Source organism: Panthera tigris, chromosome E1 (genome assembly GCF_018350195.1).
Source record: "Panthera tigris isolate Pti1 chromosome E1, P.tigris_Pti1_mat1.1, whole genome shotgun sequence".
Lineage (NCBI taxonomy): Eukaryota > Metazoa > Chordata > Mammalia > Carnivora > Felidae > Panthera > Panthera tigris.
In genome coordinates this window covers 36,625,695-36,639,631 of record NC_056673.1, presented here as the reverse complement: position 1 = coordinate 36,639,631, position 13,937 = coordinate 36,625,695, and the positions used below count along the sequence as shown (strand labels likewise).

The 13,937-nt window shown below is 37.9% G+C and overlaps 1 protein-coding gene across 1 annotated transcript in view; it reads right to left on the bottom strand.

The window, feature by feature from the left end:
* Positions 1-13,937, bottom strand: part of SKAP1 (src kinase associated phosphoprotein 1) — a 276,418-nt gene that overhangs the window by 194,699 nt on the left and 67,782 nt on the right. The window contains exon 4 of the mRNA XM_042965683.1: positions 5,454-5,570. Coding sequence (XP_042821617.1) covers positions 5,454-5,570 — 117 coding nt within the window. The remainder of the gene's footprint in view (positions 1-5,453; positions 5,571-13,937) is intronic.

Genomic DNA, 13,937 nt, shown 5'->3' with positions numbered 1-13,937 from the left:
AAAGTGCTAAACATAAAGCTGTGAAAGACGGATTCTCTTCATTTTCAAAATGTTCTATATATTTTCTAATGTACCTTTCAAAAGGGGCCTGGAGTTGAAAATGGCCTCTGTTAAATGGGTCTGCAATTTCTTTGAAATCAAGTAGCATATAACAAATTGATCAAAAACAGGTTTTCACATATTCATTATTACTCTTCTCCAAAAACGGTTATAGCTATTTAACAATTCTGATTCTATTTTTCATTTCACTGGAGAATAAGAACTTTCTCTAACTTTTGACAACCTGATGTAAAACGAAACTCTAAAAACATTCTTTCTTACTTCTTCCCAGCTTTATTTGTCCAATATCCATTCATTCCTTTTTCTTTAATTAGAATGTGATAATATATAATACATAATAAATAATATACCGTCACAGACTCTGGGTTTCTTCTCCCAGAAAATAATTTTATTTTTTCTTTTTCTTCCAGAAGGAGTCACTATACCCTGTTTATAGAGTACCTTCCCCAACCAATCTGCAAAAAATATATATACGTACACTTATCTTTTAAAAATGTATACTAATGAAATAATTTTATGGACACATTAAAATCCATCGTATATTTTGGACAATGAAAGCAATTAGATCTTGAGCTTCATAGCTGGCTGGCTTTTGTACATTAATTATATCCAGTGTTTCATAGTAAACTTCAATATGGTAGAAACTACGCCTCCTTAGGTTTAGAAATCTAAGTGTTATTACTTGTTAGTAAGTTTTCATTCCCATGCTGTGACTATGCTCTTATTTGTGGGTGTCTCTCCACAGGGTATAGCCTGCTGTTCTCAGATTGAGGGCATTTGCAAAGGAAAAGGAGAAGAAATTGTGATTAGGTAGCAACATACTCTCATTTTTATGCATGGTTTAGCCTGTAACCTTGGTTTTCTTTTTTCTTTTCTTTCTTACTTTTTTTTTCTTTTTTTTTTTTTTTTTTTTTTGAGCTGTGCACCTGGCCAGGTTTCTATATGCTTCTAGAGCTCTTTGTAGCCTTCACAAAAGCATGATCCAAACACGACACGCACCATGGTTATTGCTTCTCACACTGACGTTATGGGTGGATGGGTCAGACCGTGTGTCCTTTTATAATTGTACATTTAGGATACTGCTCTGGCTGGAGGTGGAATTCAACAAAGCTGAAATATTTTAACAGTGACATTTCATTTTCTAATAAAGATATAAAGTTCCAAAAGTCTAAAACAACGGACACAACAAAAAAAGTCAAAGAATATCTTTTCTTCCTAAAGGATCACCTTAGCTATTTCCCCAGCAAATGAAGACATTTTTATATTTGTTCATTTGTCTGCTCATAACAGTGTGTTTTCCCAATGAGATGGTAAACTCCATAGGACAGGGACTATGTCTGATTTTTTTACTGCATATTTCACTTACTGCTTAGCACAGTGCCTTGGTAGTACCTTGTAATCTCTAAAAAAGTATTTAAAATAATGAATAAGTAGCATATCAAATGTTACTGTTCTCAATAATGGTAAAATCTAGTTATGTCTAGGATATAGCATTTACTGAAAATTTTAACATCTTTAAAACCTCCTTAATGTCACAGGAAATGTATGTATCTTTACTTTTTAGGGGAAGGAAACAAACATTTATTGTGCCCACTATGCATCAGGCACTCAGGTACTGTGCTGGTTTCAGTGCTTTGCAGAAACTCATATTAAAACATTATCTCCCTCTCTCTCTTTTTTTCCCCTTTGCTCCTTTGTTTCTTAGGTTCCACATATGAGTGAAATCGTATGGTATTTGTTTTCCTCTGACTGACTTGTTTTGCTTAGTGTAATACTCTCTAGCTTCATCTACGTCATTGCAAATGGCAAGGAAAAAAAAAAGAAAAGAGAGAGGGAGGCAAACCATGAAATAGACTCTTACCTAAAGAGAACAAACTGACGGTTACAGGGCGGAGGGGGGGGGCGGGCAGGGGTGAGTGATACAGATGAAGGGGATTAAGGAGTGTACTTGTGATGTGCACTGGGTGTTGCGTGGGAGTGTTGAATCACTACATTGTGCCCCTGAAATTAATATTACACTGTATGTTATCTAACTGGAATTTAAATAAAAACTTTAAAAAAGTGAAATTAAAAAAATATTTTAAAATAAACATTATTTCAACATCCTACAATCAAATTTCTAACACATAAACAATCTATTCCTACCTCTGGCATTGACTATGTCCCTTTGAGAATTCTCTTAACTTTTTTTTTGAGAATTCTCTTAACTTTTAGGCACAAAACTATAAATTAAAATCAATGAAGTAAGAATTTAATATTACTAATATAGTTAGCTCCTCTCTTATGGGGAACCATTATGGAGCAAAGTTTCCACCTTGGAATTTTCCAGATACTAGGTTTACCTCTTTTAACACTATTTTTTTTTTTTAATTTCAACTATTTTTTTTTTTTTATAAATTTTTTTAACGTTTATTTATTTTTGAGACAGAGAGAGACAGAGCATGAACGGGGGAGGGTCAGAGAGAGGGAGACACAGAATCTGAAACAGGCTCCAGGCTCTGAGCTGTCAGCACAGAGCCCGACGCCGGGCTTGAACTCACTGACCGCGAGATCATGACCTGAGCCGAAGTCGGCCGCTTAACCGACTGAGCCACCCAGGCGCCCCTAATTTCAACTATTTTTAATGAAACTACTTTTAAGCAAACTTTCCGTATCTGTATAGTCTTAACCAAAATGTCTGAAACATTTTTTTTAATGTTTATTTGTTTTTGAGGCACAGAGAGACAGAGCACGAGCAGGGTAGGGATAGAGAGAGAGAGGGAGACACAGAATCTGAAGCAGGCTCCAGGCTCTGAGATGCCAGCTCAGGGCCCAACGCGGGGCTCGAACTCACAGACCGTGAGATCATGACCTGAGCTGAAGTCAGATGCTTAACTGACTGAGCCACCCAGGTGCCCCCAAAATGTCTGAGACATTAATCCATCTTCTTTATCTTTATCTCCAACATAGATAAGGAGAGTGGTAAAGATAGTAGAGTGGTTAAAAGCAGAGGTTCTAGAACTAGACTGCATAGGTATAAATCCTGGCACTATTGCTTACTAGCTGTGTGATCTTAGATAAGTTAACTTCCCTGGGTCTCCGTTTCCTTCTCTGTGAAATGAGGCTAATCCTAATATCTACCTCTTAGGGCTCTTCACAGGATTAAATGGTGATATATGCAAAGTACTTAGAACACAGATGCAAGGCACACAGTAAGTGCTCAATAAATGCTAGCTAAAAATGTTTTACTTTATTAAGGCACTGAGCTCTTAGTTTGGGCCACTTATTTCTACAGTATGATATGGCCCCAGTGTTTTTAAGTTCCTATATGAATTTTATTTCTTTACAGATTTTGTTTTCTGTATAAGTTTTTAGTTGTTTTCTTGTTTCTCACCTCCATATTATTTAATTGATGCCTCTAAAGTGCCCCTTCTTCTAACTGGATGCTTCATCCTACTGTGGGTTGAGAAATCAAAACATGGTAATGGTTATAAATTTGTAAGGAGAGGAGGGGCGCCTGGGTGGTTCAGTCGGTTAAGTGTCTGACTTTGGCTCAGGCTGTGATCTCACGGTTCCTGGGTTCGAGCCCTGCATTGGGCTCCATGCTGACAGCTCAGAGCCTGGAGCCTGCTTCAGATTCTGTGTCTCCCTCTCTGTCTCCCCCTCCCCTTCTTGTATAGGTGCGTGCGCACATGCTCTCTCTCTCTCTCACTCTCTCTGAAATAATAAATGAATAAACTTAAAAAAAAAAAAAAAGGAAATTTGTAAGAAGAGGAATCCCAGTGAGGGCCTCAGGGGTCTTCCCAAGAATATGGTATGTAAGTGTTAACACAGCACTCGGGAACATCTATTCCCACTTAGAGGTCTTTCTGGCTAACTTATTGTGTTCTCAGCTGTGTTTGGGAAAGTTGGAAGTACCAAATAAGTGACCTATGGATTAATGAGGTGCTACTGTTCTAATTCTGTCAAGCATTAGGTTAATCAAAAACAAATGGAAGGTTGGTTTTTTTAATGTTTTGCACTGTTAATTTTCTAAAATTATAATAAACCACCAGTGCAACTATTAAGCTTTCAATCCAAACAATGTTTTTAAGTGTAATACTTGAGTCAATATACAGATCCTAAATTGTAAGCCCCAATTTCTAAAACTTGGGTATTACTAACTGCGTTAGTATACAAATCTCAAGCAAAATAAAATGTTTCTGCACAATGGAATTCATAGTTCTGATGTGGAGAAAATATGAACTGTCGAATGGGCTAAATGAAATGAGATTTAATGGATAAGTGAACTAATATCACACCGTATATTAGCTAACTGGAATTTAAATAAAAGCTTCAGAAAAAAAAAAAGAATTAATGGATATGTTAAAAAGAGAAAGGAATTAGGGATTGTGAACTCTCGGCAAATGCCAAAGTCATAGGGAAATCTGACAGAAAAATAAATTAAAAGATTACAGGCTAATGAAGAGAAATAAGGAATAGTTTACCAACTTTACTCCCAATCCCTAAGTGAATAATATGATTCCAATTTAATATTCAGTTTAGTAGCATCTCTACCTTTTTCCCCCCACTGAAAAGGCACAAGAGAGGCTTTAGTAAGATAACCGTGTGCATCAGTGATGATCAAACCGTCTGTTCAAGTGGCCAGATGCCAGAAGAGGCACAGTGAACCCCCACCCTTGGGATATCTGAGCCTGAGCCAGAAACTAGCAGCCACTAAGACAAAATTTTTATATTCATGTATCTTAAAAATTAATGCATATTTTGCATCCCACTCTATTACATACCAATGTAATATAAAATTTAATATAAAAGTAATGTTTGTAACAGTTGAATTATTTAACTCCTCTCATTCCCAAATCTTCAAGGAAAATGAATGCTCCATGAAGATTTACATTGTGGTTCTTGTGGCTTCCACTTCCCTTTGAATAACACCAACATGGTCAGAGAGGGATAGGTGAGAAGCATGGATAAAAATCATATCTTACTATAATATTATCGGTTCAAGGGTCTCAAATAATCCACAATAAATCAATAATCCAATAATCACCAAATGAAAGCTCCAATTCTCATGCAACACTGTGAAACTAAGAAAGCTGTAAGACGGTGAACTGGGCAATCTTAAAATGCCCTCTTAGCTTTTGAGCTACAGTTCTTATAAAAAGATCAATAACGATGTCTTCCTGCTCCAGCATGGAATTAGTGTTTCCCTAAATACATTAGCTTCAGAAGTATTGACTTACCTAGGAAGATCAGCACCACAACTAAACAAATAGTTGTTCTTTGCAAACTAGTGATTACCAATACAGAAAACTCACTGAAGTCAGCTTGGTTCAAAATGACAAAAGGCAAAGACACCAAGACAAAAAGTAACAAAGTGCGGTCAACCCAAGATCCAGGAAGATGACACTCACCCTCATCCTGATAATCGGGCAAAAAAGGTGCATCTGATGTGAGAGAGGGGCCATGAGTTCCACTATGGTTATCATCAGAGCTGTCCTGTCCAAGGAAACTTTCAGCTTGGTCTCCCCCTGAGGGATAAAAAAGGACAAAAGTCAGGTCACACTTGGGACATCTTTATAAAGGTCTTCGTAGATTTCTTCTGCCATTCACCCCAAACCCCCAAAAGATAACATGGCCACTATCCATTAACATATGAGGAAAAAATAAATAAGAACCAACTTACCTGGCTGGGAAATTTTCCATTCAACTAACTAGAACTTAGAAACGGTTATCAGAGAGTGGGGAGGCCTCTTGCCACCAGAAAGAAACTTCTCCATCACACTTAAAATGAGAACACAGCTATATAAATATGCATTCGTATTTACTTGTCTTCCATTAATTACAGCCTTTACTCTGAATGCCTGTTTCTCTATATATTTCCAAATAGGATAGAATAAATCACACAAAGGGTTAACCTGTACATAATATAATGTAACAAGGCCAGTATTCTTCCCTTCTCTGAAGACTAAGAGCCTTAAAAACAGAGAGAACCTAGACTTTGCTGGATTCTATTCCAATTTAAATCACTACTTGTTTTGCAATCTTAAGAAAGTTCTCTCTTTATAATTCTAGTTTACAGCCCATGCAACCAACCTCTTAGGAATTCTAAAAGCCCTAAGAAGGTAATGTTTGTTCTGTAAAATGGCTTTGATGAAAGGTAATGTATATGCAATACTGAATTATGCAATTAAAACAATGCTAATCCCTTTTGGGTGTCTTCAACATACATTGGATTATATTTTGTAGAAGTGGCCCATGCTATTATGATACTTTAAAAGGTTCAGATGGAAGATGTTCGATCATTCAGAAACCGGAAGAAAAGACTCTGCATTGCAAATGGTTTCCTTAAAATCCCCCAAACAGAGGTACAGTGTGCTGATAAAAGGACACCAACAGCTGCTCAGTTCATTTCACAAACATGAAAAGGGGATTTTCAACTGAATTTAATATTATCTCAAATACTAATTTCCAAAGGAAATCACCAATGCTAATCTCCGTAAACACTGTAGAGTTTTGGCCCTGGATTTCAACGAGGGAGCAGTGAAACCAAACAACCTACATAGAATCTGTATTGCCTCACTTTAAAGGTTTATTTCCTACAATTAAACTGGAAGGATAGGGAGGATATAAAATGATGAAAAGAGAATGGCTGTGGCCTTCTCTTTCCATAAATTAGATGATCGTATCTAGACTCCTCTACGAATACTCAATGGTAGGTAGCTTGTCCATAACTGAGTTGAACACCTGCATATACAGGACTTTAGAAATAAACTATGGGCTTTATTGTGGAAAAGAAAAGTTTAAAACAAGACAACAGCACCCACCACCACCACCTCACACAGTAGTTGTTGGTCAGAGCCAGAAGAAATGCTCTCCTTTATTAGGCTACTGATCAGGGTACAAAGCTGATTATGGTTATGCTTAAAGTATCACTGCGAAATTTCGCCTTTATAACCAGAAAAATTTTCAAAACCTGGACTGAAGGTTAAATGACTCAAATTTTACATCACTGCAAATCCACTGAAATTATATTATCAATACAACCTAATGGACTGCTTTGGCAAGTAACCTGAAAGTGAGCTGTGAGGTTAAAGGAATTTTAAAAATTTGAGCCAAACCAAAATCCATTAAAAAAAAAAAAAAAAAAAAAGAAGTAGCAGTTTGGGTTGCCAAGCAAAATTTAACATTTGTAGGATATACTGAACATTATCAACTATCGTTCTAGACTCAATTTTCTGCTGGCTTCAGAAATTTGACAAAACCACTCTTACATATTCTAGCATTCCAGACTTTTTTTTTTTTTAAATAAGCAGATCAGGAGGGGCTTTGTTTTGTTGTGTTTTAATTACTTACTTACTTAATTTTTTAATTTTAGTAAAAGGCGAAAGATTTATGCGATCTGAAGAGAAACCAGAGCATAATTTTTTAATTTTAGAAAGAGAGAGTGCGTGAGTTGGGGAGAGGGGCAGAGAGAGAGGTGGGGGAATGCATCCCAAACAGGCTCCATCCCACAAACCTAGGATCATGACTTGAGCTGAAATCAAGAGTTGGACGCTCGACTGAGCCACCTGGGCCCCCTGTTTTGTTGTATTTTAAATGAAAATTTTATTTTGGTATAATTTTAGATTTATTGTAAATATTGCAAAGATAGTACAGAGGGTTCCTGCACACCCTTCACCTAACTTCTCCCAATGTCAACTTCTTACATAACTAGGCTATGTCTGTCCAAACCAAGAAATTAACATTGGTACACTGCTATTACCTAAACTATAGACTTTATTTGGATTTCACCAGTTTTTCCACTAATGTTCTTTTTCTGTTCCAGAATCCAATTCAACTGGATTTAGAGGCTCCATTTAAAAAATCTCATCCAGGGGCGCCTGGGTGGCTCAGTCAGTTAGGCATCCAACTCTTGATCTTGGCTCAGGTCATGATCTCACAATTTGTGAGATCGAGTCCCGCATTGGGCTCTGTGCTGAGCATGGAGCCTGTTTGGGATTCTCTCTTTCCCTCTCTCTCTGCCCCTCCCCCACTCACACTTTCTCTGTTTCTCTCAAAATAAATAAACTTAAAAAAAAAAAATCTCGTCCAAAATACCTGCCTGAATTTGGCATTTGATTTATCAACTTCAAATGGAAAAGTCACTTCCATGTGGTTCCTATGGTTTCTGGACATAGTTACCCAACGGGGGCTTTTAACAGCCATTCCTGTGCCAAATATAAGGCCATGCTTTTGTAAAGTATCAACAGCAAAGGTATACAACTCGATGCAGCAAAAACAGAGCCTGGGTCAGTACTAAAAATGGTTGTGGTGGGGGAAACATTTAAAAATATGTTTTACATCCAAGCATAATTAGTTCCTGATGGTGGAAATGTTGCTAGAAGTGTTTTTAGCGTCACATCAAGTGGCCCAACTCCCTTGGGCACACACAGAAAAAAGCCTATAACGGTATATAAATAGACACTCCCGTGTAATTAAAATGATTACAACTACTCAAGATGCATGGGTGAAAAGTTTTATAGGAGAACCAGCAATTACTGTGGTCATTTTGGATTTGTTTAAGTTTAGGACATCATTTTTCCTTAAAACATAACCGCAAGTGGTCGCTGGATTCATCTGCAGCTCTGAGAATCGCAGTTCCAAGTGGCCACTACCGTTGTCCAGTGGGATCAGACATAAATGATCCCGAACTATAGTGACAGACACTTCCATTCAGCAGCTCTACAATTAGGGCTTAGAACTCCATCTGCTTAGAGTGGCTTTCTCACAAGCAAGACCCCTTGCCACTAGAGACACGCTTTCCCATTGCAACTTGCTCAGAATCAATATATTTCTACACAGATATATATTCTAACACACAATATCTCCATTAATCACATCCACCACCTCTGGTCCCTTTTCTTTGTATTTCTGTACAAGATCTGGGGAAACTATATCAAGTGTTCATCTGCTATTAGCTGGTAATTTGCTGCTCTACCCTAAGTGTCATAAGAATTGGGCACCGGATACACTCCTCAGTATATTCAATGGCAGTTCTCCTCTGAGTATCGTGCTGAGGGGCCTATAAGGGGGATGATTTCTCTATTGTTCATTCCTGAGAGTCAAACTCAATTTCATCCATGCTCCGTAGAATGATAAGTTGGGAATTTCTGAAGTTTGGAGCAGAAATATAAAGCAGCTTTGTGTCAGGTGTGAGGTAATTATTTGCTAGGGTTTCTGTGCTATTTGTTTTTATTCCCTGTGTTTTCATTAACAGTTAATGAGTCCCACCACCCCCCCCAACTCTGAAACAATAGCTTGGCCACTAGAAGTTGGCTTTTTTCTGCCATGGATTCAACCAGCTGTTGCTGCTCCATAAACTTTATGGAGAAGTGAATTAGACTGCTAAAAACTTTCATTTCCTAATTCAATTCCAAATAAAACAGGGGGAAAAAAATGAACCATGATGATGTTCCCCTTGTAACTATTTTCACTCCTAGCAAACCCATCTGATTCTTAACTTACAGGTACTATTTAGGGACAAAAACAGGCCATAATGACAACTTTACCAAAGAACTGAAAACAGACTGAAAGCAGTTTAAGCATAAAAAGTAACATGACAGTTAACAAATAGATAAAACATATAAGTATATGTTTGCTTATTCAACATGTAAAGGCTCAATGGTTTTTCCACGTTAGTATGAAGCCATCATCTTTTACTTCTAATTAATTGTGAGCTCTATTATAAAGACTTTATTCACGTCTGCAACCAACTGTTTCTATGGTGTGGTTCAAAATTCCTAGGGTTTGCTATCGCTTCACCAAGTACCTCTGGATAAAATCAGGAAATTGAAATTAATGTAGAATTGTCTGCAATTTTTTGTTCTTTGTTTTTATTGTTGCTGTTGGAAAGGAACACACGACTTCTGACTCTATTTAATATTTAAGAGCCCATGAGACACACAGCTCCCTCTTTAAACTAATAAATCCTAAAGAAAATGCTATAAATAAAGGTCCCTGATCCAAATCCAGTTAGTTTTCATGCTTCATAGCATTAATATTGCCAGGTTTTCACAGACCAATTTAATGGTAATGCAGTTCCCAAAGCTGAACTAAGGTAAGATTAGAAAAACTGCTGCTTATTATTCCTTATTATAACCATTCACCTAAGTTATTGAATATAACACCAACTAGAACAGGTTGCGTACATATGTGCCCATATATGTGAAATGTTCCTCACATGTAAATATGTTATGGAGCCCATTTGCAACACCAAAGCTAAAGTTCTGTCAACACTTGTGTTATAAATTAGATAACATTTTGCACACACTCATGCATTAGAAAATGTATGGTGTTTCCCACAGAACATCTTAGAAGCTTCACTGATTTCTAAATATCCATTTGGATTTACGTGGTTAGTCCTTGTGATTAATCCATGTGTAGTGAAGGTCTCAAATTCTTCTCCATTCGATGCAGCCTGACTTCCTGGCCATCCCCCGCCCCCCAACATCTAGCCATAACTCAATGTATAAATATTCTTTTTTTCCCCCAAGGCCCTGGCAGTGAGTGTAATAGTACCGAATGTCATTAAGTCTACAGAACAAATGATAGGTCAGGTAAAGAAAGTTCCCATTTATCATTCTTTTAAAAAGCTGCTCCAACTAGATCTTGAATGTACAAGAAATAAATTGAGCTTAACGTTAAGTTTTTTAGCTCATGATACTGTTTACTAATTGTATTATTTTCAACATGCTGAGAATAACAGCCTTCTTAAGAACTTTTAGGGATATCATTGCAGAGAATAGCAGTCCAAATGATTAGAAATGGGATCAAATTGCTTAGACGCTTATAGCACAGTCACTACAACATCTGTGAATCCAACAACCAAAAGTGCAGCATAGCTTAATAATATTTCAAAAATGAACTACACCTGTCAGTGGGGGGGGGTTGGACAGGAAAATACCCAGGGGAACAAACTGAAAAGTTTTTTTTTCCCCCTCCTTCAAAAAAGTGGTCTTTTATGATGCAGTTTTTCATTTTGACCAGTAGGGTGGGCTGCAGTGTGTAGCATCATCCTAGTTCTTAAAAAAGAAAAAAAAAAAAAAAAAGGTAGCCACCAAGTGAACCTTCCTGCTCCTACCCCTCCCCCACCAGAAAACGCTGAGATTTTTAACCCTTTTTAGGTTTCACATAAGGCATAACTTCTGGACATTAACAAACTGGAGGGCTGGCAGCAACAAATACAAACCAGATAATTGTATATGTGACAACGCACACTTCATAAAGCAAATTATAGCCTGTCAGCAATCATTCTGGCTTTATAATAACACATTCTATCTACTACTGTTATCGTTCAACTGGTACTAAAATGGAGCCTGCTGGGTTAGTAATGAGACTTTGACAGAATTCAAAACATGTAAACCTAAGTATTTGGTGTATATGGATAAATACAATGTAAAATAAACGCATTTATCATATGTCAACCAGGCGATCATAACCTGGAATTATTGGTTCGTAGTTCTGTTTTCCTTGGACCACTGTATTTTTCAGTGTTTAATTCTTATTATGAAGCTATTCAACTGAATTCTCCACATGCTTTGACTTACAGGAGAAAGCTATAGCAAGAATAACAATACAACAGCTTACTGAAGGCTTACTGGGTACAGGCTCTAGGTCAAGATTCTTCACATACTATCTCATTTAATTCTCAAGCTAATCCTGTGGTATGTTATTATCTCAAAGCTGCAGATAAAGAAATTGAGACACAGAGACTAAATAACTTACCTAAAGTCACATAAGTGACTCATAAGTGGCAGAGCTAGGCTTTGACCCCTTGTTGTCTGGTTCCTAAGCTCTTGTTCTAATCCACTGAGCTGTACAGTCTTCAAAACTGTATGCTTCCTAAATCATGATCATTACTCAAAGGCAAAGCATACTGAATGACCGTCAATGACTTGGATTTATGGCCTATGCTATTAATTAGTGTTTTGTTCTTTACTTGGGTGAAGTAAATCTATAATCAAAAGTATAAATCATTATAAATAGTAGTAATACTAGTAACCACATTAGGCATTGAACTAATCAACAAAGCCAAATGTGGTCAGTGATTTCGCGAAGAAGGAGCTGGTTCAATTCACGGGTTCAAATTTATTGGAGTAGTATTGTTGTAGGGATTTTAATTTTAATTTTTTATATATTTTTTTATTTGACAGAGAGAGCACTAATGCAAGTTGGGGAGTGCGGCAGAGGGAGAGAGACAGAATCCCAGCAGAGGGGGAGGGAAAGAATCCCTCCACTCAGTGTGGAGCCTAACCCAGGGCTCAATCCCACCACCCTGGGATCATGACTCGAGCCGAAATCAAGAGTTGGACGCTCAACAGACTGAGCCACCCAGGAGCCCCTACAGTGACTTTTAAAATAACACCTTTTGGCATGGATTTCATGCTTACAAAAGATAGTCTTTTGTAAGTCTTACTGAAAACTTTGGGTTTTGTCCTATCAATATGTTGAAATTTTTTTCCAGCATCTTCTGTTTGATTTTATTGAATCCTGGGTATTTTTGACCCTGCCTCATAGAAAATGGGCCAACATACTCCACACCCAAATGCAGTTCTGACCTGGCTTAATTAAAGCATGTACTTCCTTTCTGGCACTATCATCTTTTAAGTCTCACAGTAGGAAAATGCCTCAAAAAAGATGTAATTACGTATGAATGCAGCAATTTTATGACTATTGGTTCATCCCGCTCTCTCCTCCCATCTTTTTTGTTTCCTTCTCCCAAATAACAAATTGTAGTAGTCCTTAGCAATGACTTCCAGTCTTGATGCATTCTAGGATCTATTATACCTCAGTTAGTTTACCCATATTTCTTCTTCTTGAGAGAAACCGTAAGGCCAGTTGGACCCCAGTATCTTCTGCTAAAGAAGAATAGAACTCCATGATCTATAGGGCGAAGATCAGATGTAAGAAAAGAATCCAGGGGCACCTGGGTGGCTTAGTCAGTTGGGCATCCAACTTTGGCTCAGGTCACGATCTCACAGCTCGTGAGTTCAAGCCCCGCGTCGGGCTCTAGGCTGACAGCTCAGAGCCCGGAGACTGCTTGGGATTCTGTGTCTCCCTCTCTCTGCCTCTCCCCTGCTAGCGCGCTCTCTCTCTCTCTCAAAAGTAAATAAACATTAAAAAAAAAAAAAAGAAAAGAATCCAAAGAGTAAAAATAAAACAACATATAATAAAGAATAGACTGTGGGTAAGATTAGCAGGCCTGAAAATGTGAAATGACTTTTTTTTAAGTGTTTATTTATTTTTAACAGACAGAGTGTGAGCGGGAGAGGGGCAGAGAGGGAGGGAGACACAGAATCTGAAGCAGGCTCCAGGCTCTGAGCTGTCAGCACAGAGCCCGACGCGGGGCTAGAACTCACAAACCAGGAGCTCGTGGCCTGAGACAAAGTCAGACACTTAACCGACTGAGCCCCCCAGGTGCTCCTGGACACGAAATGACTTTTAGCGTACTGAAGAGAAGGTGAGTTGTCTTTGAGTAACACAGACCTCCAATACCACTGACGCTGAAATGGCAGAGGGTGACAAGGTTCAGCCTCCCCACGCCTACCCCACCTCAAAAAGAGGTGTTAGTGTATGATAACAACACGTAACAACAACATCAACAACCAAAATCTCTCACTACCAACAATTCCATTCAATGTTTGGTCCTTTTTGGAACAGAAGTTTCACATGAAAGAGCATTTCCTTGTTTTTAAAATTTATTTTTGCTTCTTCATTAGGGTATCGCTAACACGAGGAAAGTGCACAAATCTTAAGGAGGGTAAGTGGGTGTTGCATTTTAAGTTTAGGAAAATGCCGTCTGGTGATGAACTGTGATCAAGAACCGGGTCAGGCTGGCAAGTCTGCGTAAGTACACG